The 17,500-nt window shown below is 49.0% G+C and overlaps 1 protein-coding gene across 1 annotated transcript in view; it reads left to right on the top strand.

Annotated features, from left to right (window-relative positions):
- The window catches only part of LOC106813681 (ankyrin repeat domain-containing protein 29-like), a 27,019-nt gene that overhangs the window by 1,214 nt on the left and 8,305 nt on the right, over nucleotides 1-17,500 (top strand). Inside the window, exons 3-6 of the mRNA XM_014817883.1 lie at nucleotides 522-620; nucleotides 1,080-1,178; nucleotides 4,843-4,938; nucleotides 5,099-5,197. Coding sequence (XP_014673369.1) covers nucleotides 522-620; nucleotides 1,080-1,178; nucleotides 4,843-4,938; nucleotides 5,099-5,197 — 393 coding nt within the window. The remainder of the gene's footprint in view (nucleotides 1-521; nucleotides 621-1,079; nucleotides 1,179-4,842; nucleotides 4,939-5,098; nucleotides 5,198-17,500) is intronic.

Raw genomic sequence — 17,500 nt, 5'->3', positions numbered from 1 at the left:
TGTATCGAACGGCAATCAGCGCCTCTGCTGCTAATTATATTAATGAGCTAATTATCATCGCGGTTTCTCTCTCCGCTCCGACGTTGCCGCCGACGTCGGAGCGGATGTACGTTCAATCGAGTTAAACGTCGGCATCTTTAATCGATTATATAGCATGAGTTGTGAGTTTAGAGAAGCGGTTTATTATTGTTGTCGGATCAAGCCGCTTTCTTGTCGGGTTGAATCATGGCCGTGTATCGACGCATGAAGGCAGTGAGCTCAGAGCACGCATATCTGCTGATGATCTGTATAATATACGTGCTCTGGTGAGCCACTGAGGTCATGTGAACCCTCCTAGTGAATCCCTCACGTGTCGTTTATCGACTTACCCAACCTGGAGCAGTTATGAAATGAAAGTTGCAGTTTGCTGGAACTATTCTGTGCGGCGCGTGTAACAGTTAATCTTACACGCGGTTATTCTCTGCAGGTTGATCTGCGTAAATTGCGGTAAATCTCACGTGACGGGTTATATGTTTGTATAGACGGGAACGTGTGCGCTGTTCTTCGCGGCACAAGGAGGCTTCATCGACATCGTTCGACTGCTACTGGACAGCGGGACGACCATAGATACGGCCAGCTACGTACGTACATACTACTACTGCTGCTGTCGACTCCTGCCCATCTACCGGGGCTCAACAATAGAAATATAATTATGGAGACACCTATATTTTTTCTATGGGTTCAACCGAGGGGGTCACAGACTCCGCCGTCTCCCTGTGTAAAATAAATCTCCACACTTCCCGCGGAGTTGTGCTGCCATCGGGAGGGTGTGGGGGGACTACTGAAACAATTCTTAATTGGTAGTTTTAGCCATACTATGTTCTAGTTAAGAACTCGAGTATATTTAAAGAAAGGTTACCTAAGGCATCTTAATCATTACGAACAGCGTACGTTCTACACACTATCGCAATTCTAGCTTAGCTGTATGTGGAGCAATGGTTGGTTACCAACACGTTTCTTGCCCATGCGTTAGTCTTACAACCTCCCACCAGGGGGCGGCGTGATCGCGTCGGGTTTTATCAGCCACGTTGTCGTTACAGGATGGAGGCACACCGCTGTTTGTAGCCTGCCAGTGCAATCACATCGAAGTCGTGGAAGAGATGTTGAAGCGAGGGGCGGATATTCATGCCGAGATGGCCGTAAGTGTCCCACCGTGCGCCGTCAGTGACCGTTGCAACACGATGACGGGGCCCGTCTATAGTTAGTTCCTCGTGTGTCCCGTTTACCATTCTCGCTATCACCTCGCTTTATACCCCCTCACAGGGCGTCCTAGCTACGCACGGAAATATTGCGAATTATGATACAGAACGAGGAATAAACTGCAGCAGTCATTGTTCTCTAGACGAAACGTCCAACTAGACGTGCAACGAAACATATTAACTTTCTGGTCTAGAAGTTCGCGTATTGTCGCGTATGCGACCAATATTGACAAACTCGTCACGTACTAATTCAGAGCGTAACGTCGCTATGCATGCACTCCCCCTCCCCCTCCCCCCACACACACACACGAAGCGCGGGCGGGCCAAGGACAGCACACAGCACACAGTTAGCGATATTTACATTAGAGTAATTAATAACCGGGAATCTGGAGAGCGATAGCGCGCAGCGAGCGACGGACAAGCGCGGCTCCGCATGAGTCACCCATAATCACACATCTCCTCTCCGCTCGTCTTCACATCCGCATGTTACGAGCAGCCTTGCAGACGCCGCTGCCACCGCCGACGTCTCTAAAGTCCGTTTCCGACGTCTCTAAAGTCCGTCTCCGACCGTCGCTGGGTTACGATTTCGCTAGTTCTTTACATAGTTCGATAGTTTGATAGATTTCGCTAGTTCTTTACGTGATTAAATTGCGTTGCATGATTTGCTGTCTGTAGTCGTTATCTGTGCGGGAATAAAACTCTCGGCAATCCGCGTTTGTTGGGAGACTTGCGCGGGTTTGCTATCGATTGGTCGGTATTCGAGAAGTACCGCAGTCGTCTGCTATACATGGCTGTCTGTCTCACTCACCCTGCCCTTTATCGCGCGCTCACTCTCTCTCTCTCTCTCTCTCTCTCTCTCTATCTTTTTCATGCGCTCGATCACTCTCTCTCTCTCGCGCGCGCGCTCTCTCTCTCTCTCTCTCTCTCTCTCTTTATCAATCCCTTCGTTTCGTGAGTGAATCCACTCTCTTTCTCCTCCCCTATCGTCTCGCTCGCGCTTTTCCATCTCCCTCTCTATATTCGCCTCGCTCACGCTTTCTCTCTCCCTCGCTATATATTCCGTCTACGCTGCGTGCCGTTTCCCTTCCTCTCTCACCTCTCTCTCTCTTGTCGTTTATCTCTCTCTCGCGACGGTTATATGCTCCTACGATATATCTCGCGTACTCTCTCCTTGCTGTGCTTCTAGGATATTGGAGCCCACGACTCTGTTCAATCGCCAGTCAGAACTTGTCACTTGAAGCTCGTGAAATACCTCATATCTAAGGGACGAAAGCTCAATCACCAGCGCCAAAGTAAGTAAGAGAGCGTCAGTCGCCTGACAATCGAATGCTTGTGTTCGTGGCGCTCATATGTCGCCAATCAAATGAATCGCCGCCAGGCGGGGCCAGATCTGCTGAACTAGATGGAGTTGGATATAGACAGATCAGAAGTGTACTTCGCCCCTCATGTTTCTCTCCTTCTTCCTCCTTCCTGCCTCCGCCCTTTCTCTTTCGCGCTCTCGTACTCTCTCTCTCTCTCTCTCTCTCTCTCTCTCTCTCGCGCGAGCTGCGCGAGGCCGCGTGCGCTCTGTTATGCCTGTTTCTCGCTTCCCCGTTCTATTTCCTCTCTCCCCCTTCCACGCACATGGCGCACTTTCTCTCTCTCTCTCTCTCTCTATCTCTCTCTCTCTCTCTCTCGTCTCATCTCTCACCCACCTCTACCACGCACGCTCCGACCGCCTGGGCACGCACCGCACGCACGCCGCACGCACGCCACGCATCGCAGCACGCACGCCTACGCGGCACACAAACACCACACCACACACACACACAACACACACCACACACGCGACCCACACACACACACACACTTTCTCTCGGTCTCCCAACATCTCTCTTCCGCCACGCTTTAGGCTGCGTTGTGGGTTAATTGATTTCACTCGACATGAGTATCGCCCACTAAAAGCTATCGTTAAATTCTAGTTTTTCTTTCTCGACGGCGCGCCCATTACGCCATCGATCGCTAAATAGCACGCCGCCCCTGGGTGTTCGTGCCACGCAAGAAAAACATGGCCAACTCGTTACATCTAAGTGGCTGTAATCTGCTCCGCTGCTCATGTTAGCCAGCGAAACCAGCGGCATCATCTTCGCGCATGGCCACCTAACTCTTTCGCATCATCACTTTTCTTTAAAGTTATGCCAAACGAATTGTGAGAACGCCAGCACTGAGACAGCCGCGTTGCTTAAAATAAAAGTTATCGTGTCGCCCGACTCCTCGCGATCGCAACCGCCACCACCCATGCTTTCACGTGACGCCATCTTTCTTTCTCGCTGTGTTAAAAATATAAGCGTAGAGACGGGTTGCGAGTCGGGTGCTGGATCAGCTGGCAGATGGGCCACGCCCGCCATCGTCATGGGAACTACTTTCGAAGCGCTCGACGTCGACCTGCTGCAGAGAGGTGATGTCGGTCGGCCGCATTACGCCGTACCGCGAGAGGAAGGGGCTCTGTAGGAAGGTTAGTTTATCCTTTCTAATGCTACATGGTACTACGCCCACAGAATGGATGGTGTTCTGTAACAACATCAGTTGGTCCTCAATGCCCTACATGTAGACCTAATAGGCTTCTTACACAGGGAGCCGGGTGTCTGTAAAATGGTATTACATTACCTCAATGCTACATGTACTACGCCCAGCAGAAGAAAGGCCGGCTCTGTTCCACAAGTGTTAGAAGGCTATAGGTTCCTCGCATGTACATAGTACTACGCCCACAAAACGAAGTGTGCTGTAGGAAGTGTTGAGCTAGGTCCCTCAATGCTACATTGTAGCACGCCTATGGAGGCCAAGGCGAAGGCGTTCTGCCCGCGTGAAGCGCGCGACGCAGCTGTGTCATTGTGCTTCAGTCACTAGCAGCTGTTGCAGCGACACCGGCTTGCGATGTGCTCTCTCTAGAAGTAGAGTGCAGACGAGGCGTCCACACAACCTGTGATTTACAGGCGGCCATAAAGGCTGTGCACATGATCACCCCGTGCCGAAGCCGCTTGATGCTGATAGCACTGTTGTTCAAGGGCCAGAATGGCTGGTGACACGGCTGACGGCTGAATGACGCACCAAACGTGCCTATTTTCTTATATCGCGCTCAACTCTAGTCATATCATACGCATGTCAAAATGCTGTTCTTTGATGAAGGACAACGCTAACCCTAACAAACTAGAAGAACTAACCCTATATCCATAAGACCCTTAACCTAATCCTATATCCTAAAAACTAACCTTAACCTAATCCTAATCCTAAACCCTAACCATAACGACGCTAACCCTCAATTCTAACGCTAAGGTTCCGCCTAAACCTAAACTTGAACTGCTAGCCTAACCTAATCCTAAACCCTACCATAACCTATAGCTAACCCTAAACCATAACCCTAACCCTAATCCAAACCCTAATCCTCCGGTAAAAATGCGTCTTGTCGCCCCGTATATATATAATCATGCTCTTCGCGAACTTACCTTCACATGGCGTAGCATGGCTTTTGTGTGTGTGTGTTGTGTGGGACGGGGGGGGGTGTTTAGCTGCGTTTTTGTATTCCGAATAAATACACCTTGTTTGACACGGCTTATTTCCGCCGCAGGATGGCGCCACTCCGTTGTTCAAGGCCGCGCACAAGGGCAACCTAGAGTGCGTGGAAGAACTCGTCAAGTACGGGGCCAACCTGGGAGCGCTAGAGGTGAGAGATAAGCACATATAAGTACATATAAATACATATATAGCACATATAAATACATATATAGCACATATAAATACATCTATACCAATATAAACACATATAAGCACATTAACAGCTGGGAGGGAATTTTTTTTATCGCGAATGGTCTTTTGATCTTTAGAACGGTGAGTCAGCACTCCACGCGGCGGCGCTGTTCGGTCACATGGCAGTTGTCAAGCACCTGATGGTGAATGGATCTATACCGGACCTGAAGAACAAGGTGCGTATATACATACGAACCACGTTAGCATCCCAGCTAGATGCTGCGTGGTCGTCGAATAGCGCAGCGTCTTTGATACTGTTTGATCTCTATAGATGTTATCTTCACGCACGTGCAGTCTGCATCACAGCACATGCTCACGTAAGATCGTGCACGCACGCACGCACGCACAGACGAACGAACGGATGGACTAACGAACGGACGAATGCACGCACTCACGCACTCACGCACGCACGCACGCACGCACGCACGTATGTAATCTCTTAGGCACACCTGCACAGGCACACAACACACGCAGGAACACGCACACGCACACGCGCAGGAGCACGCACACACGCAGCAGCACGCACACAACACGCACACAACACACACAGGAGCACGCACACAACACACGCAGGAGCACGCACACAACACACGCAGGAGCACGCACACAACACACACAGGAGCACGCACACAACACACACAGGAGCACGCACACAACACGCACACGCACACACGCAAGGAGCACGCACACAACACGCGCAGTAGACGTAGCACAACACACGGAGGAGCACGCACACACACACAACAGGAGCACGCACACAACAGCAGCACAGGAGCACGAGTACACGCACACGCGCAGGAGGCACGCACACAACACATAAAAAAAGCAGGAGCACGCAACACAACAGCGCAGCACGCACACACGCACCACACGCAGGAGCACGCACACAACACATACAGGAGCCGCACGCAACACGTAGCGCGAGCACGGCACACAACAGCACACGGAGGTTCAGCGCCACAACAACACGCAGCACGCACACACGCAGGAGCACGCACACAACACAGGCACAGGAGGGCGCGCACACAACACACACAGGAGCACGCAACACAACACACACAGGAGCAGCGCACACAATCACGGCACAGGAGCAGCGCAACAACACACACGCAGGAGGCACGCAGCACAAACACACAGGAGCACGCACAGCAACACACACCAGGAGCAGCACACAACACACACAGGAGGCACGCAACAACCGCCAACGCACACAGCCACAACAGCACACAGGGGCAGCGTACACAACCAACAACACGCACACAACACAACAGGAGCACGCACAGCACGCCGCAGCACGCGACACAACACAGCGCAGGCAGCGCGTACCAACACACAACAGGAGGCACCCACACACGCCGCAGCAACGCCACAACAACACACAGGAGCACGGTACAACGCACCGCGCAGGAGCACGCACACGCGCAGGAGCCACGCACACAACACGCGCAGGAGGCACGCACACAACACGCGCAGGAGCACGCAGCAGCAACACACACAGGAGCACGTACACGCACACGCGCCAGGAAGAGCACTGCACACAACACGCGCAGGAGGCACGGTCACACAGCACGCACAACAACACACCAGGAGCACGTAGCGAGCACGCACAAGCACACAGGAGCACGTACACGCACAACGCGGCAGGTAGGCACGTACACACACAGAGCACGTACACAACAGCACAAGGAGCACGCAGACAACACACGCAGGAGCACGCGTACACAACACACAACAGGAGGGCACGCATAACAACACACGCAGGAGCACGCACACAACTCGCGCAAGGGCACGCACACAACACACCTGGGCGCGCGCAAAATATTGCAAAGGAATTTGTCTAATACAAACTACATCCAAGAGCTAATAATACATACGAGTGTGACAAGGTGTTATTAGCTATGGACACTCTAATTCCAGCAGGGGGTTCAACTCATTTGGTTCATGGGCCTCACTGACGCGCATCTGATCTCAAGTGGGCCGGACCAGTAATAATAATGGGCAAAAAATAACGCGTACCGTCAACTCGCAATCTTTAGCCTTTGTTTTTCAAGTACTATGCTTTATCATTCAGCCTAGCATGTTAGGCCTACATAATCACGGACGCACAAAGATCTATGATTAGCACAACACTTTATTCACAGATCAGGCCAATGGAATACTGAATAAAACGTGCATTTCCACATTCATTAACAATGCACTCAAATAGAGTTGAAGTGAATACATTTGGCTGGAATGAGCAATTTTGGTATTTCTTTAAAAAATATAACTCGATCACATGGAATGGGCTAGAGACTCTACTTTTTTGTTTTGGACATACTCAGAGAATTTATGCTCTAATGTCGCGGCGCTGATCAAATCATTCGCGGCGAGATCCGCCCCGCCGGCCGTATTGTTGACACCCCTGCGAGTCCTAATGGCTGCCGTAAGTTATTCTAAGCTAATGTGCGCTGGGTTCGTACAAAGCCTGTAAACTCTCACATTGCTTCACTTATTCAGTGATGGATTTAGTCGCCATTGACCGGCAAGGATTCGGGATACGTTCTATCGCCGACTACGCTTAAGAAGTGCGGACATCACAACCGCTAACGGCATGTCATCGGCAGAAGCAGGTGTAACGTGACACGTGCTGCCATCTGATTGTCGCATAACGGTGTGTCAGAAAACGACGGCAGAAGCCCCAAACCTTTTAGCAGGGTATATAGGAAGTAAATCCAAAGTCACATACGTGCGACGACGGCGCGCATACCACGTACATACATTACACGCCACGCATGCACGCCACCGCACACAGAAGCATAATATACACAGCCAGTCGGTGAAATCGTTGTGTTGATATAAGTTAGGCTTGGGTGAACGCTTGGTACCTAAGTGACTAGAGTAATGCTTTGTCGTAAAAATGTTGATTTATTGCTATTTTAGGCTGTAGCCCAGCACAAAAAATTCGCCATAGCTTTAATTGCAGTGTGATTTGTAGCATTTACTGGCATAGTTCACATATAGAAGACGAGTTCTTCAGTCATTATTGCTTGAATCGCGACTGTTCTCAGAACTAAATATGGCTAAAGCAAGCCTTCGTTGTTATTCGTTAGGTCATGTTGTAGGACGAACGGCGAGAAATGCCAGTCGATGTGACATTGCGCAAAAGCTGTGTCTGGATTTTAATTTACAGTTCATAGGTGCGCACGTACCGAATATATTACTTCGTGCAGTACGTCTTAGGGTGGGGAGGGCGTGTACTGTGACACAATCAGCTGCGGTGGACTAAAGACGCGCCCTTCCTCCTAACACAATCTACACAGCCCTATCACTAGTGCTTGTTGGACTATGAAATACGATGTATATATATCGAGAACGTTTGTAATAAAAGTGAATTAAACTTGCTATAGTGAGTGCGTTTGTAACGTGACACGATAGCAATATTTGTCAATCCATTCTTAAATTCTTGCATAGAACAGCCAATAACGGCACTGAAGGCCTATGTGTGGCTACACTAATGAAAGGGTGTGTTGCAGAATTTAATGGCTGCAATAAGTGAATCATCACATTGCATATCTGTCCATACCGTAGGTGGTTTTATGTAAAGTATCCCCGTGGTGGAATAATGTAGTTAAATACCCTCATGGAGAGAATAGCAAGCATATGTCTGTTCTTTTGCCCTGTAGATATTACAAGCCAAGAAATACATATAGTATTTGATGTGGGGGAACAAATAGGCGTATGGAAAACAGAAGAGACAATGTTTACATGACGATTTTTCTTTACTCTAACAACCGTGATAGAATTGGTGAATCAAACATAACTTTCAATGATACATATATAATGGATGTTATTTAACATTATTTGTATACATATGACATCCACAGCATGATTGGGAAACTCGAATAATTTCCTATGACCATTAGTTGAAGAATCAACATTCAGGCATTTAACAACACATGATTCGGTGTGATAATTATCGTAAAAATATATATGTGGCGTATCAGTCGATATGATCTAACTGGATGCTTCATCAGAAAATTTGCATTTTCTATGTACTAGGTCGTATCATATAAATGAAAAATTTGTTGGCATCTTTTGATATACTTATATACGTATAGCAAGTTATTTTCGTTACTCTAAAAAAACCCAAATCCTAGCATCAAAATACTACAAATCCGCTACTAGCTACACTATTGCTGGCAACAGTCAAAATGAATCGCCTAGTTTCCGCCAATCCATTTCACCAGTTATCGTAAAAATTTTACATTTTGGCAGGGCCGATTAAATCAATCTGAAAATCACAACACACAGGACGACGTTGCAAAACGCCGGCACCAAAAGAGCCGATTTTCTCGGCGTCTATCCTCATTCATGTAACACTCTACAAACGACACGACAGCGGAAGCACTTATGCAGAGAAGACCCTACAAGTGCTATCTACAGGGTTATTAAAATCGCTAGCGACTTGCTGGCCTGTTATGGCCGTGCCTGACGATCAATACCACATGCAACACCACGCCTACGAAAACAGACCTGTATCGTTGCATCTGCAGTACCAAAGTGCACAAACCATATGCTGCATTCGTTTCTCTTCCTCCCAGCAAAGTATATAAGTGTTAGGGAGAAGCGGACCCGGCGACGGGTGGCTGCAGTACAATGCAGCCGTAGCCACACGACAGCAATATTCTAGGAGGCGTGTCCTATCCGCTCGCCAGCACCGGGAAGGATAGGCGGCCATGAGCGGGATGGCGCATCGTAGTGGTAGTAACACGCGCCAGGGGGCACCGGGCCGCCTGTACCGCTCCGTTGGTCAGACGAACATGATTTGTCATGAGATTAATTGAGGCATAGTTTAGAGTACACGTGGGATAGCCCCCTCCGCCTCTCGATCACGCATTCAGCACGTGGTGTGGCCATCATTCTACACGCACAGACGCGAAAACGAGTCGACACGCAAGATGGAGGAAGAGAAGATGCCCCCCGACTGGCACCCAGATTGTGCTTACCGAACCGCGACGCTAAGTCTATGAGATGGCAAACTCGACGAGGACGACACAGAAGCCAGTCCTCATCGCGGTCCGACCCCTTCCCGCATCCTCTCATCCAACCCCCTTCCTACCGACACCGGCGGCACACATCTCCGCTCCTCCCTCTGACGCACCTCGTACCCATGACACCTCCTGCTCCTCCAACACCCTCGCTACGATACCTCGCCGCCCCCTCTCCTCCGTAACCCCCACGACACGCTGCCCCTCCTTCCTCTGCCAAACCCGTCCCAATCGACAGCGCCTCCCCTCTTCCATCCTCCGCACCCGCACACAAGGCACGTCACACGACGCTATCTAACAACGGTAAACCGCCTAACCTGAGTACTACTCCTGAAAAAAATGCGTGACCGGAGAAATTGTTACAGCGCGAAAACTCGGCCTCCCGAAACGCCTAACCCGCTCGGCGAATCGACAATTCCGCTAGAAGCTTCACCACGTCATCACCCCCGCTTGTGGTGTGACACGATGCAAAGCCACGCATCGGACGGGGAATCTGCCCCGGCTGGCGCGCGTGGAGCGAGAGACGTTACTTTCGGCACGTGGATGCAGGTCTTCTCGTCGAAGCTGACGCTCTCCCTTTGCGAAGCTGGGCTCTTGTTTCACGAACGCACCTCGTCGACATTGAAGTCAGGGAAAGTAGAAGCCGACCTCCCGCGCGCCGACATGGGCGAGTCTGAAACAGATAACGTAGCATGAGGTCAGCGTCCCGATCGGTCGGGGCAGCGTGGCGTCATCCTACGATAATAGCAGTACAGGGGGTCACATATGCGCGTATAGAATCAAAGTACCCTTCGTAATACATGCAGGTCGCATGCTTTGATATTTGTCTGGTGCTACTTCCATGAGTATGAGAATTTTCTAAGAGGGCGACTCAGGTTTTCTGGCTCAATAGTGTCTAGTACTCCTTCCAGATATGATAGTACTCTGCGGAGATGCATGTCTCTGTGTAGTCGGAGCGGAAGTCAGGTACTCTGTTTCAGCAGAACAAGAGGGTTCTATGTACAAGTGCAATATTCAGTTGGGGCTATATACAAGCTAGGCATCCTAGAAAAGATAGCACTGGCTGCAAGATTTAAGCCGTAGTTTTCACTTAATGGCTTCCACGTGAACACAAAACCTGAGCCGTGACAGCGTTTGAACGTATCCTCGTTCAAACTGGGCGCGTCAGTGTCTGCGGCGGCCTCTTAGGCGGCCCTGAAACACGTCCAATTCTTGAAATGCATATGATACCACAATCCCATCCTCCAGTCTACCACCGCACAACAGGGGTTCGAATTAAGGGCAGCAGGCAGTTTTTTGCTATGCTCAGTTATGCTGCCGCAGCTCTCAATTTCATTTCAGCGGCAAGTACTTTGCGCCAAGAAATTCTAATAAACCGAGCCTACTAACACCAAAGTTACTGGAATTTCTGTTGCAAAAGATGGCAGTTTTTCAGGATGTTTTTCTTCCAACTTCCCGCCGCCGCGTTTGACGCTAGATGTAGCGCATTCGTACGTCATTCGAAACAACCAAGTTGGTTAAGCAATGAGGTGACTATACTTACAATGAATGAATCAAGAGGAAACGGCTAGGCAGGCCAACCAGCTTCCATAATATGGACAGAGACAATAGGACAGTACTGTGTGGGAGGGAGGGAAGTAGATGCTGCTAGGGGTAAGTTTGGCTGCATTTTTTTCTCTGCGCGAAGTAAACAAAATGTATAAATTGTAAAATTTTGGCAATTCTGTTTTTGATTACCGGCTGCCATACTCTTCGTAGCGCGAACTATCTACCAGGGTGCAGTAATGGCCAAATAATCACACCGCGAGAAAATTTTTGGTCTGAGTGTAAACACAGAGGTTCATAGCTAGCTTCTCTTTTTCTCCAACTCTAAAGTAGCACGTCCTACTGATTCAGTGATTGTTTTGATTTGTGCTGCTAATGGCATATGCCATCTTTGTTTTAATCAGGTGCACTTGTTTTGAAGGCACGCAATTTGTATTCGATTCTCCGACACGATAATAATACAGAGCTGGTAGGATGTGGTCAAATCTCATTTTTCTATGCTATATTGTATAAAATCTTAGTGTTTGTTATGTTGGTGTAATCATCGATCAGTGATATATCCGCGTGAGGTGAGTCTGATGGTTCGCTATATTCTTTTGATTGAGGTTTCTGAGGCAAAATCTCGTATACATCTTTAAGAGCAAGTCTGCCAATAAAATATGCTTGTTATTCTAACGCACGACGCCTTTAAAGACTATTAAGATGCATTCCATCCCCCTCGCAATATTTCAACTTGATTTCTTGGCGACCCGTGCTTAGTTATTAATGAGTGACTGAAGGCTAAGGCGCAGCAGGTAGTATTAGCCAGTAGCAAATAAGAGGGGACTGTAAGAACGCAGAGCATACGTACGTGGCTAACATACTTACTGGCGATGGTTTCGTTGGTCCCATCCAGGGCACGCCACTCCTTTACGCGTTATCTCTCGCTAGGAACGTGAGGCGAAGATTGGTCCGGCTGTAACGGCAAACGTGATGCAGAATCACACGACGGTTCACTTCAAACACGACACACGACACAACCGTAATGACGGGCCTCACCTCACGTCGCTGCCGTGCGCATCACCACAACACTTGCACACAGCTAACGTTTCCACAGGTTTCACTAACTCGCTATAAGCCTACTCGATAGAAATCGGTGGTTCTCGTAAAAAGCCCGCCCAATTCACTATTTTCAACAGCCAGCGTCTCACTAAGGTTTTTTCGCAGTCCTGTGCAAAGACTTCCTACAAGCATTCGTTATATTAAACAGTGCAGGCAAGTCAGCCAGGACTACACACTATTAAGGGGCCTCGCTTCCGCTGGCTGTTGTTTACCGATGGCAGTTTACAACAGTCTACAACCTGACAATACGGCGGCGCAACAGTTCACGTAGATGTGCACGATAGAAAACTAAATGTTGGCTGCAAAGATTTGTACTGCAGCGCAGACAGTACCCGATAGCTGCTGATAGAGAGAAATCACATACGCGCACCGCTAGCCATAAATAAAAATTATTGTTTTGTCAGGGCCCTCACGGCCGACACGACCCCCCAAAAAGGCAGCCCCCCACGCGACTCAAAAAATTTATTGATTTTTGCCCATTCTTATTCTTTCATAGCAAATGTATTAACACTGTCATTATATTAATCTGTAGGCAATACATTATATGTACCAGGCAAAACAAACATTCAACATAAAGATCTCCACGACTTGTAAGCACAGCCCGAGCATGTAGACACCATGCTGAATTGTAAAAAAGACCCCCTCCAAAAAAGAAGCGCTATCCACCTAATCCTAAACTTTTCAGGCCTGGGTCGGGTGAGGGACAAACAAATATTTTTTTAATCGTGGCCGCGCAGCATTCATCAAACATCCTGTTAGTACATATATACCTTCTTTTACACATACCTTGTCATGATGCTATAAGTTCTGGAAGAAAAAGTTTGCCTGGAATAAAAGAGCATAAAACCCATATTGCAGGGCGACAGTACAGAGACCCCTTTCAATACCCGTGAAAAGTGGGTTGAAAGTGACCGAACATTTCTATGAAACTCTCATTTCTAAACAGACCTAACAGACCTAAGCATTTCTATCATGGCAAATAGTTTAGTACTTATTATAAAAAGATAAGAAAAAGTGGCAAGCAGTTCAACCCACGCTGCCACTTATCATTCTGAGGAAGTTCGCTTCCACCTTCCTCTGCCCTGATAAACAAAACGTTACCCTACAAGGTAGGTCTACCAATTACCTTTAATGTTGTCCATAGAAGCTTTGCGGCAATCGGCTTGTGAAAGGTCAACATTCTAGTGTTGGGCAAAGTAGAATTCTTTTTGATGATAGCTTCCCTAATTGCGCTAAGGAAAAAAGAAGGCTTTTTTGGTTGCCGTATAAAAAGTAAATGGAAACTTGTGGCGTCAACGATGCACGTGAAAGATTTGCAAAAACAACACCAATGTATTACAATTCATGCTTCCTAGATTTTTTGGCCATCTTTTTGGATGATGCATATTTAGGCAGCAAGGTCATGTAGTTAAAAAGGCATCAAGGTGTGGGTAGCAACAGTAAGATATTTAAGGATGCTCACATCAGCTCAGGCTGCTTGACTTCAAATCAGATCCTGGTAGATCTACCATCGAGCAATTTCAGACATAATAAAAAAATAACGCAATAATTTTATCATATATTTATGATTATAAATATCAAATATATATATTATATAAGATTTTCAGCATGATAACGTGAGTCTGGGGGGCGGGGGGGGGGGGCGGGGGGGGGGGGGGTGGGGGAGGGGGGAGGAGGGGGGGGGGGGGGGGGAGGGGGGGGCGGGGGGGGGGGGGGGGGGGGGGGGGGCGGGGGGCGGGGGGGGGGGGCGGGGGGGGGGGGGCGGGGCGAGGGGGGGGGGGGGGGGGGGGGGGGGGGCGCGGGGAGGGGGGGGGGGGGAGGGGGGGGGGGGGGGAAGGGGGGGGGGGGGGGGACGAGGGGGGGGGGGGGCGCTGGGGGGGGGAGGGGGGGGGGGGGGGCGCCCCCGGGGAGCCGCGGGGCGGGGGGGGGGGGGGGGGGAGGGGGGGTGGGTGGGGGGCGGGGGGGTGGTGGGGGGGGGGGAGGGGGTGGCGGGGGGCGGGGGGGGGGAGGCGGGGGGCGGGGCGGGGGGGTGGGTGCAGGGGCGGGCGGGGGAGGCCCCGGGGGGGGGGGGGGGGGGGGGGCGGGGGGGGGGGGGCGGGGGGGGGGGGGGGGGGGGGGGGGGGGGGGGGGGGCGGCGGATGGGGCGGGGCGGGGGGGGGGGGGGAGGGGGGTAGGGGTGGGGCGGGGGGCGGGGGGGGAGGTGCGGGGGAGGAGGGGGGTGGGGCGGTGGGGGGCGGGGGGGGGGGGGGCGGGCATGAAGCATTGAGATTCGGGGTCAAATCCTGCGATGCGAATGCGAATACAACCAATCGACTGCAGTCCTGAAATGTGAGGGAATCGAGAACTTGGTGCTATGCATCAACACCTGTTGTCTGGGGTGACGTATGTACACAGTCTGAATGTGAGGATGAGGTGGCTTCAAATGTAACACATCTCAGTTGAAAAAACATCCATGCATATTGGCCTGATGCTATAAATACCAAGAGAAGTGAAAAGGGTGCTGCGATAAAACTAAACGGGCCTGGGCAGGAAGCTTTCTTCGGCTGATGGGTTTAGTTAGTGTAAGTAGACGGGGGATTGACGGCTTGTAGCACTGGCATATTAATATCTGCAAAGGTTTATGGGGGCATGCTACCACGTGGCTGCAATTGTATGGCACTGCTATAATAAACCAATCCACGTGCATACATTTAAGCAAGGACATTGGCAGATAATTACAGCTGCTGGCAGCAATTCTGTCACGCTATTCCTGATTATAGCTTATAAAAAAGTATTATCAATATCGTATATAACTATATATCGTATATATCCGTATATAATCGTATATGCAAATATTTTCGATGACCATGAAAGGCTAGCAGAGCATACCTACCTACAGTCGCCCTCGAAGATAAATCACTAGTGGCAAGATAGTAATGCACACAATACCAACACAACTGGAGCAATGCTAACCATTAAAATCATGGCAGTAATGCATGATATACACCAGCTACTAAACAAGATACGCAATCACGTGCACATTATACAAAACAGTAAAGATTAGTATAGTGTTACAAGATAGTTTCTGCATGAAAGCCATAGAGTTAGTAATGACAAGATTTTAGCTGCATGTGTGCATGCATTACATGTGTGTGCATGCGTGGCTTGGCATGCAAATATGTGTAAATGTGTTTTATCTTGGCAACAACATATATTCCACTAGACAGATCTAGTATTATGTATATTGGTGTAGTGCACACTGACATCCACTAACCTGGTGGGCCTTATGCACTGGCAGCAAGACTTAGCTAAACTCTAGCTAAAGGTCATGTAATACAATTGCTATGCAGCCGTGTCAGCCCTTGACCGAACCCGAAATTCTGTGGGCACATGCTCTGATCCATGGTCTTCATGCACGCCCAGTAAATTGTGGGCGCAATGTAAATGGCACGGCAGTTTCAGTTCTGTAGGGCAGCCTGTTTTTGAAACATGGTATATAGCTATCATCTAATTATATAATCTTGATGATTGAGTGACAGATGTTGTTCACATAATTTCAGTTAGCAGGCACACACTAGTAGTGTAGAGAATATAAGCCGATTATTTATGAATGAAGTAAAAGTAATCACGCAAGCCAAGCACACACATGGCTCACACAATCCACACAAACAAAGATACATTTAAATCCAAAAACATTTATTATTTTAGGCACAGAGGAGTTATTTTGTTTCAGGGAGTTCCACATCTATATGCAGACTTACATTCCTGGCAAGAGGCCATCATTTTACTCAGGTGCACGCAGCACGCTACAACTGCGAATCAAATCGTTGAGTTGCAAGTTGTTAGCACGTTGGTGAGGATATAACACAAGCATTAAACGCCATCGGATGAGAAAGCGCAGTTAATTCGGTAGGCACATATAGGGCAGTTACAATGTTGACTGAAAATATTAATACTTGGTAAAAGTTAACTTTAACTACAATCAACACGTTAAGAAGATAGTTGCTTACTTTAAACAAACTTCCGCTTGATGGCAACAATTGGCTTGACCAGAACCTAGCGTCAACGTCCAGCTTCTGAGCCAACCGAGCGACAGTCAACCTCATAGTGTTGGTAGATACACTTCTGCAAGGGATCGCACATGCAATGCGTTATGCTGAAGTAGCCAGTAGTCAACTGCAACGTGTCGATTAATGTTTTGGGCCAAGGATATAAGACTAAGAGGCTGTCCACATTTAGGCGCATTTGCAAAGGTCACACATAGCTTCTAGTAGCAAAGCGGCGCGTTGCATTACTGCCGCAGGGCTATAGAAGCATTTTCATCTCGAATTTCGTAACTGCAAACCTGTTACGCAGCTGTCGGCGACCACCCAAAAATGGATTGCAAAACGCAAATCATCGGGCTTTTTTAACACTTATTTATGAATACATGGACCATCTCACCTATGCTTTTTGAACACTTTACAGCAACTTTACAACCATGTATTTATGCTTTTATTCGGCACAAAGTAAGCACTCACTGGCATTTTCATTTCGAAACGAAGTGGCGTGGACCAAGCTGACGTCACCGTATTGTATATTACATGCCCCATAGCTGCCCATTGTGTTTTGCGTAGATGTTATCCGGTAACGTCACACGCGTGCGCAGCGCCACTTCGTTCAAATGAAATGGCCAGTGCGGCTTACTTTGTGAATAAAAGGATAAATACATGGTGTAACAAGTTGTGTAAAGTGTTCAAAATAATAGGTGAGATGTCCCATGTAGATAAATAGTGTTATAAAAGCCCGATGATTTTGCGTTTTGCCGATCCATTTTTCGTGGTGACA

This window comes from Priapulus caudatus, unplaced genomic scaffold (genome assembly GCF_000485595.1).
Source record: "Priapulus caudatus unplaced genomic scaffold, Priapulus_caudatus-5.0.1 Scaffold809, whole genome shotgun sequence".
Classification (NCBI taxonomy): Eukaryota; Metazoa; Priapulida; class Priapulimorpha; order Priapulimorphida; family Priapulidae; genus Priapulus; species Priapulus caudatus.
The sequence above is the reverse complement of the archived record's forward strand: the minus strand, read 5'-3'. Positions and strand labels throughout refer to the sequence as shown.